This window comes from Lytechinus pictus, unplaced genomic scaffold (assembly GCF_037042905.1).
Source record: "Lytechinus pictus isolate F3 Inbred unplaced genomic scaffold, Lp3.0 scaffold_20, whole genome shotgun sequence".
NCBI classification, from domain to species: Eukaryota; Metazoa; Echinodermata; class Echinoidea; order Temnopleuroida; family Toxopneustidae; genus Lytechinus; species Lytechinus pictus.
Genome location: NW_026974141.1, coordinates 2112501 through 2131246, shown reverse-complemented (window position 1 = coordinate 2131246; position 18746 = coordinate 2112501). Strand labels below are relative to the sequence as shown.

Below are 18746 nucleotides of genomic sequence, written 5' to 3'. Positions count from 1 at the left end.
AGAAATATGATATTATCTGTTTCTTTTTTTTAATTTGAAATATGAACACATAACTTTGTTGTAATGATTTTATCTGTGTGAGGTGATATTATCCCAATAAATTTTTATTGGATGGGAACATGATTTAAGGTGCATTCGAAATCCTTGCATTTTGTTGCTTGAACATGAATGAAAAGAGGTAAAAACTATGTGTGACTTATCATAATTTGATATTGAAGGAGGGGATGAGATAGAGATAGGGAGGAATTAAGAGATGAGGAGAGAGAGGGGTAGATAGAAGAATGTAAGGGTGTGTGTGTGTGTGAGAGAGAGAGAACGTGGGGGTGGGGGTAGAAAGATAGAGCATTAGAGAGGGGAGGGGGGTCAAATGTTTTTATAATTTACCTGTTCCACGGACTAGCTTTGCTTCTTTGCATGATCAATTAATGCTTGTCTCTTAAAAAAAAATACACTAATTTTTTCTGATCAATCATAATTACGTTTAAAACATTAAATCCTTTATTTAATAATTTTATGGATTTGTGTGATTCGTTTGTATCATTTACAAGTGTAAATTCATTGACTTTTGTTTCTCATTGATTTGCTTTCTGTATTTCTGACTATTTGGTTGAGAACTGAAAATAAGAAATGGAATAAAAACAAATTTTAATAAAAAAAAAAACTAAATAGTGTTAGTGGAATGGTGGTACCAAAAAGGAATGAACATACATGGTTTCATTTCCCCTAAACTGTAAAGCAAAACAAAAGAAAAAGTTGAAAAAAATAATAAAAGAAAGTTCCAATTTACCTCTTTGGTTAAATCCCTCCTTGGTGGGAATAAAATGATGAGTGTCATGTTTTTCGATATTAACAAGAATTTTTTAACGGTACATTTATCCTATCACTGACTGATAAATTCTCTAGAATTTTTTCTCATGTTTATGCCCCGGGGCCTTTGCGAACCCTATTCGCCGGCTTCAAACAACGCCCCCTTTCCCACTGAATAAACATTATACTCTTCTAACATTTTACAGCACCTATGCATTTTTTTTTTATAATTTAAGGGCCGAGAGGGATGGAGTTTCGCACCAAATTTGAAAGCGGTCACTGCTTATTCCAAATCTGGAGTGAATAAACAATTTTTGTTAATTAAAAAGGAGTTGATCTATTAATGAGTAAAGAAAGAGGGCGAGATATCAAATCCCTCTGCGCAAAACAACATTCTCCGCGCTCGTTTCTAAAACGAACGTACGGAGCGCTCCTATCTTTTTGGAGAAGATTTTGCCCGAGGTAATACAAAATATCGACGGGCGCGTTATCAAAACGGTCGCCAGCGTCAACACCGCGGAGAGTGTTGAAAAGAAAATAGTGCAACCACAATTCAATGCCATTTATTCAGTTTTATAATTTCTTTTTGAAAACGGTGTCAGTCTTGGGGTTAGACAGTCTCTATTAGTTCAGTCCACACCTGCATAATCTATCAGCGGCCGAAGATTTGATTAAAACGTTATTTTTAGAGGATTCAGTTGTTAAAACGGGGCGCAGAATTTTGAAATGTGACGTGAATATCTGGTCTGCCCTCAACTAATACACCAAGGTTTTTTTTTCTTATAGTGGTTGAAGAGAATAACCGCCTCACGGTGAAAGACATGGACATCATCTCTAATAATCGCAGTTTCTTAGATTATGTTTGACATTTTGTATTTAGTCAGTTTTATTGTCAGTGAATGATCTATGGATCATTTTAAAACTCTACTCCTTGAATATTCTTCTGAAATCCAATTGATTTGAATTGAATTGGTTTGAATATTATACATTTTTCTTTTTCAGGGAGAGGAAGAAACTCACCTTCTACTTGATATACTTGCTAATCTGTCCCAGCCCTTTCCCTCTTCTCCTTTTACATAATTTTATTTGATTATTTCTAATATTTTCCAAACCAACACCTCATTTCCACCCTCCCTTCTTCCTTTCTATATCTATCTCATACACGTTCACTCTTGCACACACCCTCACACACACACACACACGCACACCATCACTGGCATTCACACATACCCACACACACGCACGTGTACACACTTATTATAAATACACATAATATTCTCATCATTCGAGTGACTGATATAAAAAAGACATACACACATGCACGCACATGCATGTACTTATTAAAAAATATATACTCATAATTATCATTTTAGTGATAAAAAAGAGAGACACCCATGCACGCGCACACATTTTTTATGGCTTGAAATACACATAATATTCTTATCATGCAAGTGAGTGATATACAAGAGATAATAAGGAAATATACTTTTTTTCTTTTCTGTTCTTGATATTTCAAGTACAATGGATTTGTTTCAAAAAGTAAAACTTTTAGCTTGGCATATGTTTTAAATCAAAACTGTATAGGTTGTTGGGGCGTCGTGGTCTAGTGGTTAAGACTCTCGTCTTTCAATCTGAAGGACATGGAATCGATTCCAAGCCATGGCGTGCTTATCTTTATCAAGAAATTTACCCACATTGTGCTGCACTCAACCCAGGTGAGGTAAATGGGTACCAGTAGGAAAAATTCCCCAAAAAAGCTGTGCGCACCGGAATCGGTAGACTAGTACTGTTAGCTTAGCCGGGGTAATATAGAAGCGCCTTGAGCACCTAGCAAGGTGAATACGTGTGTTATACAAATCCTATATCATCATTATTATTATTATTATTATTATAATGTTTCATGCCCCTTCATGGGCCCAGCTTTCATGAAATCCTGGATCTGCCACTGATTGTAGTTTTCCCAACACACAAAAAAATCTTAATACTTTATAACATTAAAATGACTGAAAATGTCTATCATATACAGTTCTATGCATCAGCATGTTTTTCATAAAATGTTATATTAACATAATTATATTTATCTTAACTCTATTGGGGAAACGTCAAAACACTTTCTTAATCCGAAATCATAAACCACCTTAAGAACCACTGTCACATAGACGGGGGGGGGGGGGGGGGGGGTTAAGAGCGATTTTTCGGGTCCACAAAAGTTCTACGACCAAGAAAAAGAGAAGAAAAAAAGAGAAAAAAGGAAAGGAAGGGATGGTGTATGAAATCAATTCTGAAACGTATGTCAATATATCACAAAATTAGATTTTCTCTTTTTTTGGAGAAATATCAAAAGTTTCGCTTGCTCGCGGCTTTTGGCTTTTTAGTCGATAATTGCCCCATTTGGAGTGTGTGTCCCCTAGTTTTTATTTGTTAATTACGCCACTGTACGCAACATTAACCAAAGTCAATTTAAACCATCAAACAGTAACTATATAAATCACGATAAATGGAGCATCCACGACAGATTCCTTTGAAATTTTCAAAACAGTATAATGGAAATTGTCCGCCACCCCTTTTGAACACCCTTTCTCCTATGAGGTTTACACCTGAATCCTTCCACGAATGTTTAAAATAATACGAGACTGACCATAGCTGGACTCGTGTCCCACATTAGCTCCAGACTAACTTTTATGGGGTCAATCGCGCTCCGTCAAACTGACTTCCTGCAAAAATTACACAACCTCAACAATAGTCGCCACGCGCTACGTATTGTGACGTGCGAAGGCGCGGACACCACACGGTGGACCGCCCCGTGGTACGGGGCTTAGCTCTTCGCGGGACCGGCCGGGGGACCGGTCTCCCACCCGTACCAAACAAACAACGTGTAACGCGCGCGTGAGCCACGGAAATGAACCCGCGAAAGAAGTACCGTCAAACTTCGCAGGAGGCACTCCGGTACGCACGTCAGTCCGTCTCATATTATTCGCAGCCCCAATCACCCTTCTCTCGTGTCTCCACGGTTTCTTTTAGGCCCGTTTCTATATTTTTGATGTGCGGAGAGGGTAGGCCTACTCATGTGAGCATGGATGAAACAAATCTGAGCTTTTTAATCTCCTCGTTCGAGGGGGTTTAACTTGTTTAAATGGCCTCCGGCTTGTTTTTCGAAGGGGAAACCGAGTGGAAAGAGATAAATAGTAGAGCTCTTGCAGCGGAGCGCGATGCACGTGTTCGCATAGTGCTGAGCAAGGCGCGCGCACGTGGGCAATATAACACAGCAAAAAGCACAGCTATAGGCGCACACATCAACTACGTCGCTCCCACGTGCGAGTTTGTTATTTACCCCGCGTGGGGAGTCCTTTATTATCGCGGGTGATTATAGAAGTGGCGGAGAAACACGAGACGGGGGACGAAATCGAATATCGACTTTTCCGAGAGTGATGAGGAAACTGCTTTACTGGTAGTTCCTAAACGTATCAAGTATAAAGAGATGATAAAATTTAGTAGGCACAGAGATACGCACAATAGCAGAGATTCTTGCACGTGGGAAAACAAGATACGGTGGCTCAAAATAATGACGTCACTGAATTATTAAAGAATTGATTGACGACTATATGCTCCTTTATCGATTAAGTCTTTGAAGGTGTGCAAACATATAGAGATGCATCTGGAAATAATTGTCATTTTTACTCAAACAGTAATACATTATTTATCCATGATGAACGTATTTTATATAGATTCTCTAGACACGGACAAGAGCAACAACAGGAGGACGATAGCCATTCAAGGTTAAACATTCCCGGGGACATTTTATGCCGGCGGATTGTATCAACGTGCACACCAAAAAATCACATGATCTATCGTAGATATAAAACGAGGATTGTATGTTATGGTGTTGATTAGCTCGTCGTTGTGGCGTGCGACAGTGCATCCTTCTCAATATTCAGAGTTCCAAGGTTTGAGCTTTGAGTCACGTCTTTCATGATAGTGACATTGAAAATCTGCTCCAAGACGTCAATAACAATCATTAATTGATTCAAGGCAAACCCAGAAACCAATGCACTTCATTGATAAATCCTAGTTTGCGTCATGGCTTTTAGGAAAAAAGGGGGAAGGGGAGGGGTGGGAAAGACAACAAATTACTGGCATGCTGAATGAATGTAAATAGCAATGGTTTCTTGTTCTCTCAGTTGGATTATTATTCAATTAAGCTTCATTCCACCACTATCACTATGCCACCACCAATACCAACACTGCTACTATACCACAACTACAACCACTATTGATCATACAGTCTTCACCATATTAATTGCCATCGCCATCACTAACATCACCATCACCACCAACGACCACCTATACCAGTCCACCACTGCCAGTGGCGTAACAGGCGGGGGGGGGGGGGCAGGGGGGGCAAGCTGCCCCCTGGCGGATTTCACCGGGAAAAGAAAAGAAAAGCGGGAAAAAGAAAAAAAAAGGAGGGAGAAAGAAAGGGAAAGGGGAAGAAAAGGGATAATCAAAAGGAGGAAAAGAAAAGGGAAAAGCGAAAAGAAAACGAAGGAAAAACATCTTTTTTAAATGGAAAAGGAATTAGGAAATTAGCGGGAAAATGTAATAAAGAAGAATATTTGTGAAAGAACAAATCATACCGAGATAGGCCTATGTAATGCAATAGCACGGTGGGAAATAAATTAATAGATGACAAATTGGCAAACAATAGCGGGAAACGAAGGTAGAATGGAATTAGTCAAAAGCTAAATTGGAAAAAAAAGAAAAGGGACAAGAAAAAAATTAATAACACTACCGGGCTGCCGATGATTGAAATTAAAGAGCGGGAAGAAAGACACAACATTGTGCTATATAAGTTTGCTAAATTTAATGCAAATAAGCAACCGGGCTCTTCATTTATAACCTTCAAATGGCTCTATAACGCCTCCCCCCGTTCAATCACATTCAATCACTGGCATACAGGCGCGGGGGGGGGGGGGTCTTGGTTCCAAAATAAAAGAAATTATAGGAGATAACGTATAATGAAATGAATGGAAACAATGAAATGTGTTATTTGCTGAAAATAATGGGAAAATCGATCACATAATTGCAATTTAATTTCAATAGGCATTTTTTTAAACAAATTTTTCCCACATTGCTATGTTTTGCCCCCTCGAAATATTTGGTTAATTACGCAACTGCCAACTGGGTTGAATGAATGTGTTGTGTAAAAGCTATATTTTCTATATGCCCGCGATGTGATTAAAATAGCAGCAATCTGCGAGGTTTAAATGGCTTTGATATCAAGAACCACACAGCACTGCGTATGGAAGGGTTGGGCCGTGGCCCCAAAAAGTTTTACAAACAAGAACAAAAAAAAATGAGAAAAGAAAAGCAAAGGAAAAATGTAGGATATTATTCTATTTACTGAATTAATGTAAAAAAATAGCTCAAAGTTAAATTCTCATGAAAAGGTGATTTTTTTTTCGCTTCGCTCGCTCGGGACGTATATAAAGCAGCTTTTTAGCACTTTTAGCACATGTGCTATATTGCGCCCTTCGTTTTTTTTTTTTTTTTACTCTTCACGCTACTGCCGCAAAGAATCCTGTTCACAGTGGCGTACAGACCACAAAAAAGGAATCTAAAGAGAGAAGAGTGAAATATATTATTCTGTGGATATCATGTCAAAATCTATCACAAATTTTGATTTTTGTAGTAAAAATGTCAAAATTTTTGCTCGCTCGCTCGCAACATTTTTAAAAGATAAATTCTGCCTGATACGCGATATCTGGCCTTCTCAAAATAGTCGCCTCATTACACCATTACGCCTGTTCATACCATGATATGACCGGGAAATTTTGGCTCTTCCCCCCCCCCCCCTGGCCACCGACCCCTGTTACGCCGCTGACCACTGCTAAGAACACCACCAATACACTATACCAAAACTTTATCACCATCACCAACACTCGATTGTTGATACCATTTATATTTTGTTGCTCTTTTTTATTATTGACTTAATTCAATTTTCGTACAAATTGTATTTAACCTGATATTTTTATTTGTATGTTATGAAAAGTCACATCTGCATGGGCCCCGTCTTACAAAGAGTTACGATTGATCCAATCAACCACAACTATGGCCAGCGACGTCAACATCTGAAATGCATACGTGTTCAAAATATTTTCTAGATATGCTGTTTTTTCTTACATTCATTGCTTTCTTGAAAAGGGAGGATGCATTCTCTTTGTTTACAAAGGAAATTTTCTTGTAGAAAAAAACATGACACTGATGGATTTCCATACATTTGAGGTTGATCGGATCAATCGCTACTCTTCGTAAGACGGGGTCCAATATTGTGTGGACAGGATATTGCCGAACATTATTTTAAATAGAGTAGGCTAGTATTACGCGACCTGACCGAGAACATTAATTTTTCAAATAAGTCTCATGAATGACAGCAGCAAACCAAATTAATTATTAAAATAAGTAAGCAAGCAATAGCATGAAAGCACACAGGTGAACAAACACAAACAATAAAAAAAAAGATATAACCGTTATTGATTATGATTGCTTATAGCGTACATATTTATTTCGTAATAACTTTACACCATGAACAGGCGAACATGATGCATATGACCATAGATATTTACCTCTCGTTTACATATTTTATGCCAACAAAAGGACTGGTTAGAATGAATTATTGTTTCAAACACTGAAAATTCATCTTGTAGTTGAAAAACTTTTTATTTTGTTTCAATGGGAGAGAGGAAAGGAGAAAGCGAGATAGATAGATAAATAGATAGATAGAGACAAAGAGAGAAAGAGAGAGAGAGAGTGAGAGAGGAGGAGGGGGGGGGGGAGGGGGAGAGAAGGAATTATGAATGGGGTGTATGAGGGAGAGAAGAGATTTGAAAAAGTGAAGAAAATAATTTCAGCTTTGTAGAGAGAAAACATAATATTAGGGAGATATAGAAAGAGAAAGCAAAGGAAATATATAATTCATGAAGGAAGGAAAGAAAGAAAAAAGGAGAGAGTAAGGGAGAGAAAGGTAAACTTTAAACGATTATTACAAAAAAGATGCAGCAGAAAATATATATCATCGGGCACAGATCGGGGGCACAACGAGGCTTTTAACAATATTTTAAATGCTAAAAATTATTGATCAACATAAAATGCTAAGATATTTGTCACCGTAACATGATTCGAATAAATCTATGAATACCGGAATGCCTAAAGATGGTTAAATTGTGAAATGAACCACGTCGAACTGGCGCCTCCTATTCGGCGCCACAGAGCAATGCATTCTTCACGTTCTATACATGACTGCAAACACTGATATTAACAGTTACAATTAGGAAAACAAAAACATAATGCCGTCCATACATGGGGCATGGAATGTGTCGTACAAGTATGAAATATTTTTATAGATATTATATTTCAGATATAAGCATTATTTTGAAGGGTTTCTTAATACATTCATGGTGATGTCTTTCCATACATTTATAAATGCACAATAACCATGACGACGGAAAAACTAAAATGATGAATTATGCAAGGTTACATATTTGTTGTTGAAATGCCTCTGCATTAGAAGATATCATTATAAATCGCTGAACATTGTTCTATATACGATTTTTCTTCCTTTATTTCAATTTTTTTTCCTTAAAATTAACCCTTCAACTTTATCTCAACGTTCTTCGTCCGGATTCCCAAAAGGTGTTTTTTATGAAAATCTAGTCATCGAAAGAATGGACACATTTAACCAAACTGTCTGTGGACCTTATTGAAAAACTCTTAATATTAAAATCATTATGAAAAGTGCATCTACTAACGCCTGTAGAAAAAAAAAACAAGAAGAAACGGAATGATCCGTTGTCAAAAAGTAATGAAAGCGGAGTTAGCGCGATTTGGAATTATACCACATCATGGTTATTGACGAGGCTTGAAAACATTCTTGCGCCGTGCCAGGGCATTATAAAAGAAAAAAAAAGACCCCACTCTTATTCCTTCCCACCATTAATGTTCATGCAGTCATGAAAATATGCAGAAAAAAAATCACATAATGAGAAATAACTCCCGACCCTCTTAAATTGTGTTAGTGCGTTCCACAGCATACCGAGACACCTGCTACGCGCCCGTCACCTTACCCCGGCGTTCCGGCGAGAGGTGTTAACTAACACCCGCTAAATTTCCAATTATCGGCGCCGCCCTCATAGTGAAGCACACCCGATGTTAAGAACATGCAAAATGATAGCAAAACCCCGGGGTGCATTTTTACCCAATTTTTCTTCATATCGTGTGGTTTTCATGCGCATGGAGTGCCATTATGGTCTTAGACATATTTTATCTCTTTTTTAAACGAACCTTTCGATACTATGTAATATTTTGTAATTGTATACAGTTGCATCACCATAGATTGAGTAATGTCACGGGGTTGAATTTAATTTTTTCCATCTCTCTTTTGTCAGATTAAGTTTCCAGAATATTCGGTTCACATCCATTTTGAAAGTCTGTCACGTGATGGTACCCTGTGTAGGCTACTCAACGACTACATTATTATTCACTTGTCTCTTCTCTTAGATGTATAGAAGACACCACTGACAATTCTTGCAACATGAAGTGAAGTGAAGGAGAGAGAGAGGGAGAGGGGGTTTAAAATAAAAAGAGCTTCTTCTTCTGTTGGTTTGAGTGGCAATTAGTCATATTTGACTATTGCCGCCATTAATTGACTTTATCTAAAAAATTCTCACTTTTCCTCACATAATAATATTATTACCAATATAATTAAATCTTTTATCTTTTGCATCATTTCAATGTGAAAAAGAGATTAATTATACAATCAAGTCATAATCATTATTTTTTTGTCTAAATTGGCACGAAAAAATCTCACCAAAAACAAACCACTATCTTCAGCCCATTTCCACTGGGCAGACGGAAATGTATGAACATTCGTCCAAATCGATGAAAACAATTCTCTTTCAGAATAAAAAAATGATAATTAAAAAACATGGAAGTTGAATCGCTTAAAAAACCATGAAAACAGATACCAAGTCTAGCATTGCTAAATAAATAAATTTTTCTGGATATGTACAAAGTATACATCAATATACATTATAAATCAGAATTGCACATTAATTTGTAGCACACAACATATTCGTTTGCCAAAGCAAGCACGTTACCTGGTATACAAATCACAGGCAAGCTGTGTGAAATGTTTTATCATTTTCTCCTTGTATCTGCAGCTTTTCGGAGTCTGATGTACGGGCTTTTCTTGTATAACACAAGCAATATACAGAAAAAACAATTCATCCAAAATATATTTGATTCGGTCTTCTGCGTATAAATTAGATACTGAAGAGAACACGTTTCCGTTTAACAACTGTGATACAATGAAACAACCACTGACAATATGAATTCGGATTGTGACATTTGGTTATACGTTTTAGGATTGTGCTTCGTGAACTTGAAAAAAAATGATGAAAAATGTTGATTTAGCGTCATGAAAAAACATTGTTTCATAAAATCCATATAATCGATGTTTATTTCTCATCTCCCTCGCTGCTATGGTAACCACTTTCTTTTTCCTCAGGTTCGCCACAATTATTCTCCTTTTCACCTTCATCACTGTCAACTAGAACCTGTAGCTGCTTAATGTAGCGAATAGCCATCCTCAGTGTCTCGACTTTACTCATGCGTTTCTCCGGGTTATCACACGGTAGGTGATCGCGTAAACGCGCATACCCCTCGTTAACATTCCGAACGCGTTCCCGTTCGCGTTCATTGCGTCTTCGGATGAAGCTCGGCTCGAGATCGTAGAACCCGAACGGGTTCGGGAGCGGGACGTAGCTGTGTCCGTAGTGGCTGATGAAGGAGCTTGCGTAGCGCGGATCCAGGTAGTTTGGTACGGGGAAAGGTACATCGGGGTTTGTTGCCGATGGGTGATGGGGATCGCGGATGGGGTACATGCCGCCCGGGCAGTCGGAGAGAGGTATGCCGAGCTGGACGCAGGTCGGTGTCGAGTACAGGGCTGACTCCGAGTGTGATTCTTCCATCATCATCGACATCATCGAAGGGGATTATCCTTGCCGGCGAGGCCGACGATCACCGAAAATTCTATATCAAAGTGCTTCACTTTATTTCTTGAAGAATGGCCTTATAGGAATGTCTGTACCAGCGACGTCGGATGGAGAATTCGATCATTCGTTAAAAATCTGAAAAAGAAAAAAAAGAAAAAAAAAGAGAGATGAGGAATAGATAATAGAAAGATTCCAAATAGATAGCAATCTTGATCATAATGCCAATTTGTGATGATGATGTTCACTGAAGAAAATTTGTTTCATTAATTCAAAGGATCGTTCTGCCTTATTGACAGGGTTGACATTAAATTTAAAAAAAGTTTCTCCATATCAGTTTTCATTGATACCATTTATTCATTTGCAAAAATATCAAACATGATAATAAGCTATAAAGCGAAATACACTAATAAACGTATGTTGTTAAAATGTAAAAAGCGATACCTGAAACCATCGACCCCCCTCATTTAGTGTAATCGCACCAAGGATCATTTTGTTTTCATATTATTTGACGGGTAATAAAAGTTAAATACAACAGTCGATAAATAATGTGCCTATACTGATGATGAAGTGCAATTGTATCCATATTTTCACCGAATTATATCGAAAAATAAAGTAAATCCATTATTCACATGGATAAATCATGAGAACATCCCGTCTCTATCACAATGCCTCGTTGGCGGGGCAATTTCAGTAAATCCAATTGACGAGGGGATGATGAATATGATATTTTATTTCTAATGGAAGCTTTTCATGATGACTCAGAATCGATTTTAATAAATTAAATCGATTAATCTCATCCTCCCTTTTTTCAAATTGCCCTCCCCCATCATAGCCGTTCAGCTCTATTCGAAGAACGAAAATGAGGCCGAATCTCATTTCCACTGACAGGAGTTGGTCTTGAGAATAACGATATAAAAGAAGAGATTACACCGCCCACTTCTCACATCTGGTTTTATTTTCCGCTTTCTTTATTCATTGGGCAGGGGTGGGAGCGGAGGGGGGGGGGGGGGTGGACGATTCGTAAACTATCATGTCTGGGCTGCTCGGGATTTTGAATGAAAATATTTGCTCATCTTAAAATATAACTTTGCGTTTTAATCTTTTACCACTATAATTAACACTACGAAGTTATAGTGCCCTTGAAGTATAATATTGGGCGCTATACACGATTACATTGTTTTGTAACTGCACAATTTTTAAAGAAACGGATTCAAATTTTATTTTCAATTTTATTTCCAGCAGAAAAGAATATATAGATAAAAAATCTTTCAATTATTTGCTTAACTGTCAAGGTATAGGGAGTTTAAGTATTATTCTTTTATATAAAAATGTCAAAAAATTATGTAAACAATATAGGAAACCGTAAACCCCCTGCATCAGGAGCCAATAGGAAAGAAGAACAAAAAAAATGAAAGAAACAAAAGGAACGGGAGAAAAAGATTTGATTTGATTTTGATTTGATTTATTTTTTTCTTCTGCATTCATAACATTCGTACACAATACAATTTTCATTACGTAACAACATTATATATCGGTAATTGATTTTGGTATGAATCATAAAGAAAAAAATAAAAAATAAAAAAGTCATTCTAAACAAATATGATCTACTACCAACAAAAACAATTTTAACATTACAGTTTGCGGGAGAAGGATTGTCATTATGGGCCGATTGCTTGAAAAAAATGACAACCTCGGAATAAAACTCATTAAATTAATACATACATTTATAAAGCAGAATGGAAATGTTATTTTGTTCATAATTTTATAATGATGAAGATGGAGATGAATGAGGATGATGGTAATAATGGTAAAAATGAAGGCCATGATGGAGATGGAGATTGGGAGGGGCCAAAGGAAGTGAAGAACACTACATTTAAAAGAGATGATGCAACTATGTTTCAAAGATGTTCTTACTGTTTTTTCACCATCCCAACATTCAACAAGAATCAAAATAATGTAAATGAAGATTGTATATATAAGCTCTATCCCATAGAATCTCTGATCTTCAGAACCACTTTATAAAATTATTAAATCGCTTTATAAAATGAAAAAAATAGGCATCTGAACTATTGAATCGAATTAATAATTGAGAAATGGCAAAAAAAAAATGAGGTGGTAAATTCAAATCTTTATATTTGCCAATTATCGTCTTTTTCTAGTGTGTGCATCCTTCAAATCTTATGAATTTTACCTGTTTTTAATTTCCTTTAAATCTTTGTTTTCTATTTTGTGTCAGTTCAGTAAATGAATTGCCCATTTACGAATTATGCCCCCAATGTTTGATTCTAAATAAAAAAAAGTTCTTATTAAAACTCCAACAGGTGGTCGTGACAAAGAACTTCTACCCGGCTAACGTTATTAAAAAATACCTATTGGGAAAAGGGTTAGGTTTTTAAAAAGTCAGGATGATGTTTCATAAAATCAGACACATTCAAAAGCGAGTTTATTTTTTTCAGAAAATATATGGGTAAATGAAAATTCTAAAGCATTTTCATGTCTGTTTTCGTGGTTTGGGACAGTTTTTTTTTAGATCGAAGAACGTGTATGAGCTATCGTACACCCATGTACATGATGTAGGCATATGGGTGTATGATAGCCCATACACTCTTTCTGGCCATGCTGATGGTATCATTATATAAAACATACCTTTAATTTTGTATTTTGTTACATGAAAACTTGATCATGTCAATAATTTTGTGTACATGCTTATTTATAGAACGTATATACAATGAAACAAATATGATGTGAGTATAATTATGCTATCGGACCACTGGTCATTACAGCCCATGTTTCATGCAAACGTCCATTGGAAAGCAATGCAAATCGCTTCGAAATAATGTGTTTTTAGTCGATTTTTCATGAAATATTTCACCCATTCATCCTTGGACCTCCGATTACACGTAAGGTTAATAATTTTGTGCATATTTCATCAAGTCGAAACCCCCTATGACTACATTGATATTGATATCATTATCCTATCAGGGCCCCGTCTTACAAAGAGTTACGATTGATCCGATCAATCGCAACTATGGACGGCCAACAATATCAACATCTATTATGCATGTTTGTTCAAAGTATTTTCTAGCTATGATGTATATTCATGCATTTAGTGTTTTCTTGAAAATTCACTGCGCTTCTATTTGCATACAATTGACATTGTGCAAATTTTTCGTAGAAAAAATTATGACACTGATGGATTTCCATAGAGTTACGATTGATCGGATCAACCGTTACTCTTTGTAAGGCGGGGCCCAGAACCCTTGGATAAACATGAAGAAAAAGGACATGAAAGAGAAAGGATGAAGATGAAAATGTTCCTAGGTTTTTGAAAACTCATTGGACCTCTTGGGAGAATATTATAACTCGATCTAGGAAGGGCAGGACAATTATATCAATGGCTCTGAATAGAGTGATCCATTCGTATCTTTTTAAGTGTTTATATATTTAATTTTGATATTTTGTACAATGTATTTTGTTGTGATTTTTATACGGTAAATAAAACCAAACCAAACCATCGGATTTTTATTGTTGTAATTTCACTCCATATCGGCTAGTATGATATTAAAGGAAATCAGACACACCACTATTCAATAAAACTGAATCAAATTTGAAATAGATTCTTATATATTCACTTTATGTCTATTTTGACATCCACTATCAAACTACTGAAATAAACCAGACATTATCAATGACAATAATTATGTTTTGAGAATGAATTACTTATTGGTACAGAAATAATAGCACCGTGTGTCTATATCTTTGTTATGCTATTGAGAAGTAACATGAATCAGTTAATTTAATATGCATTCAGGCTGATTCAGCAGTTGAAATGATATATAATTTTCTTTTGCCCGATCAAACCTTTTTATATCACTTGTAGAATTGATCACATCGGACAGCCTCTCCCTATCCAAAGCCGACCCACCACCAACGAAGGGTTTACTATCGGGGAGCTACGGCCTAGGGCACCATCAACGGGTGGCTTCCGTTCCCTGAGGAGCTCGGCTGCTTTCGAAACACCGCCGCTTCATTCCAAATGCCCACTTCTGTACACATATTTTTAATTCAGAGGAATATTTTGCTGAATATGGTTTAACTCATGAGCAATAATTTGACAGGGGAGATGCAAAACACTCAAAATATTGGCATAGGACTGTATTAAGAGAAAACACATGTTATTGTGACGATACTGTTGTTGTGACGATAATTTTCTTTCTGTTCTGCGTGGTAAAAATGTATCAACAGATTATTGTGTGATAAATGAAATCAGAGCAATATTTCATCCGATGAAGGAAGGGAGGAAGGGAGGGGGGGGGGGGGCTTAATGGATATCAAGAATAAAACTCGCAGATAGAGAGGGGTAAGATTCATGGTTTTAACTATGGTAATGGTTTTTCAAGGGCCGCGGAACAATAATTTTTAATTTAACGAATACTTAAAACGTAAAAATTACCATCCTGATTAATATTATTTGTTTTGCATGGTCAGCCCCCACTTTCGATTCAGCCCCCCCCCCCAAATTCAAAACCTCCCCGCCCTATATTTTGATGATGGGTTCTGTTAGTCAAATTATTCTTCATCGTGAATAATTCTGTGATCTTTTTATTTATACTTTCGTTAATGATACATTTTTATTTAGGAATCATTCTTTTTTCTATAAAAAAGAGAGATTTGAGTAGATTTCTAATTCTGCTAAAAAACGTACAGAAACAGTGTAAAATCTTTACCCGATATTCGGCAAAAAGGGAAACACGCGTGATGTCAAATAGAATATTCTTCCGTATAACTGTAAAAAATATTGGGTGAAATTTTAACCAGCACGAGGGTAATTATGCGTCCAACTAAGTTTGGGCAGTACTTTACCCAATGCGGGAAGCACATTGTCGAGTAAGGTTAAACAAATAAGCAGCAATTACTTTAGAGTGGGCAACATTTTCATCACATTGGATAAATAAAAATGCCCAAAAGAAATGTCCAACGATGGTTGGACACATAATTACCCTCATGGATCATGTTTACCCAATATATTTTAGAGTGAATATCAAGTAAAAAAAATCCCTGACATTTAAAAAAATGCAGCATCACACAGCATATAATGGAAAGTATTTTGTATCACGTTAATACGGGGTTGTCATTTTTTCAAGCAATCTGCTTATAATGACAATCCTTCTCCTGCAAACTGTAAATGTTAAATTTTCTTGGTTGGTAATAGATCATATTTGTTTAGAATGACTCTTTTATTTTGTATTTTTTTCTTTATGATCCATACCAAAATCAAATACCGATATATTATGTTTGTTATACGTAATGAAAATTGTATTGTATACCAATATTATGTATGCAGAAGAAAAAATAAATCAAATCAAATCAAATCCCATAAATATTAATGTCCACTTTTGTTCCATGACATTAGCTCCGGCGACAATTGCTCTGCTGTGAATTCCACTCACTAATGGAACCAACTTCAACCCTTGTTTTAACACTATACCTATCCTAAACCTAACATAAAACCCTATTGCATCCCTAACCATAAATCTTAGACGAAAAAAAAATGCCCAGAGCAACTGTCGTAGAAGCAAAAATCGTGTCCTCCCATCATGGTTATCAATAGATAGGCCAGGTAAACCTACTTTCCAATGTAACCATGGTAACGGAATAACCGAAGAAGATAAATTTCCTAATTTGATGATGATAATGACAGATAATGATGGCGAAATCAGAGTTAAAATCATGGGAGACCTTGAACATTTTACTTTTCAAGTTTGAATCTGACAGAAGTAGACATCTTGTTGGTAAAAAAGCAACCTTTTATTTCTCCTGCAAAAGTGACATGCAATGGTGAACGGAAAACCGAAAATATTATCAAAAAATAAAAATAAAAAAAGGATGAAACCCTAGTATTACATGATGGGACTAGATGGACCTGTGCCCTTCAAAATTGGAAGGGAATAGATAGAAAAAATATTCAAATTTGGAGAGGACACAGAGAAAGGGAAGTTGCGACGGAGGTGGATAAAAAGAAAACGCGAAGTGGATCTTATTGAAATTTTAATGCTATGACGAGGCAAGAAGGGGATTCTTTTCTGCTGTTTCCGCGTTTTCGATTGAACACATTATCATTCCGAATAACTATAATAAGAATATGGCCACCTCCCTGAAAAACACATTCAAGAGAACCGATTTTGAACTCATTTCCGTGCACTCTTGAATAGTGAAATGTTAATTCAACATTTCAAAGATTGGAGGAGTGACCTTTTACAAAATATATCCACCTTGCATAAAGCTGAATCCGACAATTTAAGTGTTGGGCCAAACCATGCCAGTTTAATTGGTAAATGCAACATTGAGAAAAGTTTGTCAATCTTCCAACCTTTTAAAACATTGATTTAACATTTCATTTTGTAGAGTGATAGGAAAATACAAAGTATTTTGTTCGGCAATACTCACCAAACAGAAGAAGAAATTTCCCGTCCGTATCTTCTAACACTGGACGCCTAAGAGGCCTGGGTGCTCTGCGGCAGGGGAGCACCCTTTCTTGGAGAATATTGTTCTCCTGAAACGCTGTCAAATTGCTCCTTAGAAACAAAAACAACCACACCTAACACCCATTGCCTACTCAAAATTCGTTTGGGAGTATTGAAAGAAAGCAGTTCGATAATAAATTTTTTAAATGTTCAGTCAAAATATGCTGTTAACGGCATCGTATCGTCATCGTAGTCGTTGCCGTCGTCGTTTTCCCATCCGATTTGTGAGCGACGATGTCATCGGAAGATAGATATGACGGAATTTCGATTCGTCAAGGCTGCAGATTTTATGTTCGAACTTTTCCCGTTGTAAACATAGTGGTGCGACCTCCGTGAGATGAAGTTCAAATCGGTGCTAAAATGCTATTTGTCTGTTAAGATGAAAAGGCAGAAATTGCAATATAGGTCCAGCGAAATAGATTTTGAAATAGGAGTGACACCCCCAGTATTGTCAGCAATGAAGAATGATCAGAATCTGATCATTTTTTGTGGTGATAAAATTGTGATAAGCGACGTGTGCTTAAAACGAAATTCAGTCCCCGTAATGACTGACAGAGCACAATTCATCATAACGTACGTCACAAAATGTTGGCTGTTAAAAAGGGCCAGCTTCTTTACAAAGTACAATCTAAGCCAACCGCCGGGTTATTGGAAGGTTGGTTAAACCCGAATGACTTCCCCGGGCTTTTCGGGATCCCTTTTTATTCGGAGCGGTCCTAGCATACCTCCCCTTGGCTCATTTTCGTTTTGTTTCATCGACCCCTTTTCTCTCTGCTCGCATGAGCCGCTTTTGAAGGCATCCTTGTTTCAAATATTGTTTGTATATAACCATTGGAAAAATAACTCTCCTCCCAGTCCTCAAACTCTTTTTTTTTTTAATCCACAGACGGCACGCGAACAACTTCATTCCTTTTTTATGCAAATGAATGCGCAACGAGCGAATTGGGCATCAATTATATTGTTTGTCATCTTTCTCCTGCATATCTACACCGTTTGAGATTATGTGTGTGTGTGTCGAATATAGACACCATTAACACGACTTGTTAATTAATCATACGGACGCTGCGCATGCGTCAGCGCCACGCGCCAGAACAATACACCCGTTGCCCGTTCAGTGAACAGTTTAATTGGTCAGTACTCCGAGATTACTCGGTCAATTTGGCGCAAAACTCTTCTTACTTATTTTTCGTGTCGCCATCTTTTTTATATATATATAATAAGCGGCCACCGTCCGTTTCTGTTCGGTTTTTCTAAACGAAGTTTCCCGCGAAGTTTGCACCCTAACGCCCAAATCAGTCCACTCGCTATTGGGTATGGGCTGCGGCTGGCTCGCCTTTCCAGAAGTGGAGACTTCGCTTGCAGGAAT

General features: G+C 36.9%; 1 protein-coding gene across 1 annotated transcript; it reads right to left on the bottom strand.

Annotated features, from left to right (window-relative positions):
- Window positions 1–7339: 7339 nt before the first annotated feature.
- Window positions 7340–18058, bottom strand: LOC129283217 (achaete-scute homolog 5-like). The gene is made up of 2 exons (XM_064115047.1): window positions 17304–18058; window positions 7340–10991 (listed from the first exon to the last, which is right to left on the bottom strand). Exon 2 carries the CDS (start codon window positions 10845–10847, stop codon window positions 10320–10322), a length of 528 nt encoding a protein of 175 aa, XP_063971117.1. The 5' UTR covers window positions 10848–10991; window positions 17304–18058; the 3' UTR covers window positions 7340–10319.
- Between the last annotated feature and the right edge of the window lie 688 nt (window positions 18059–18746).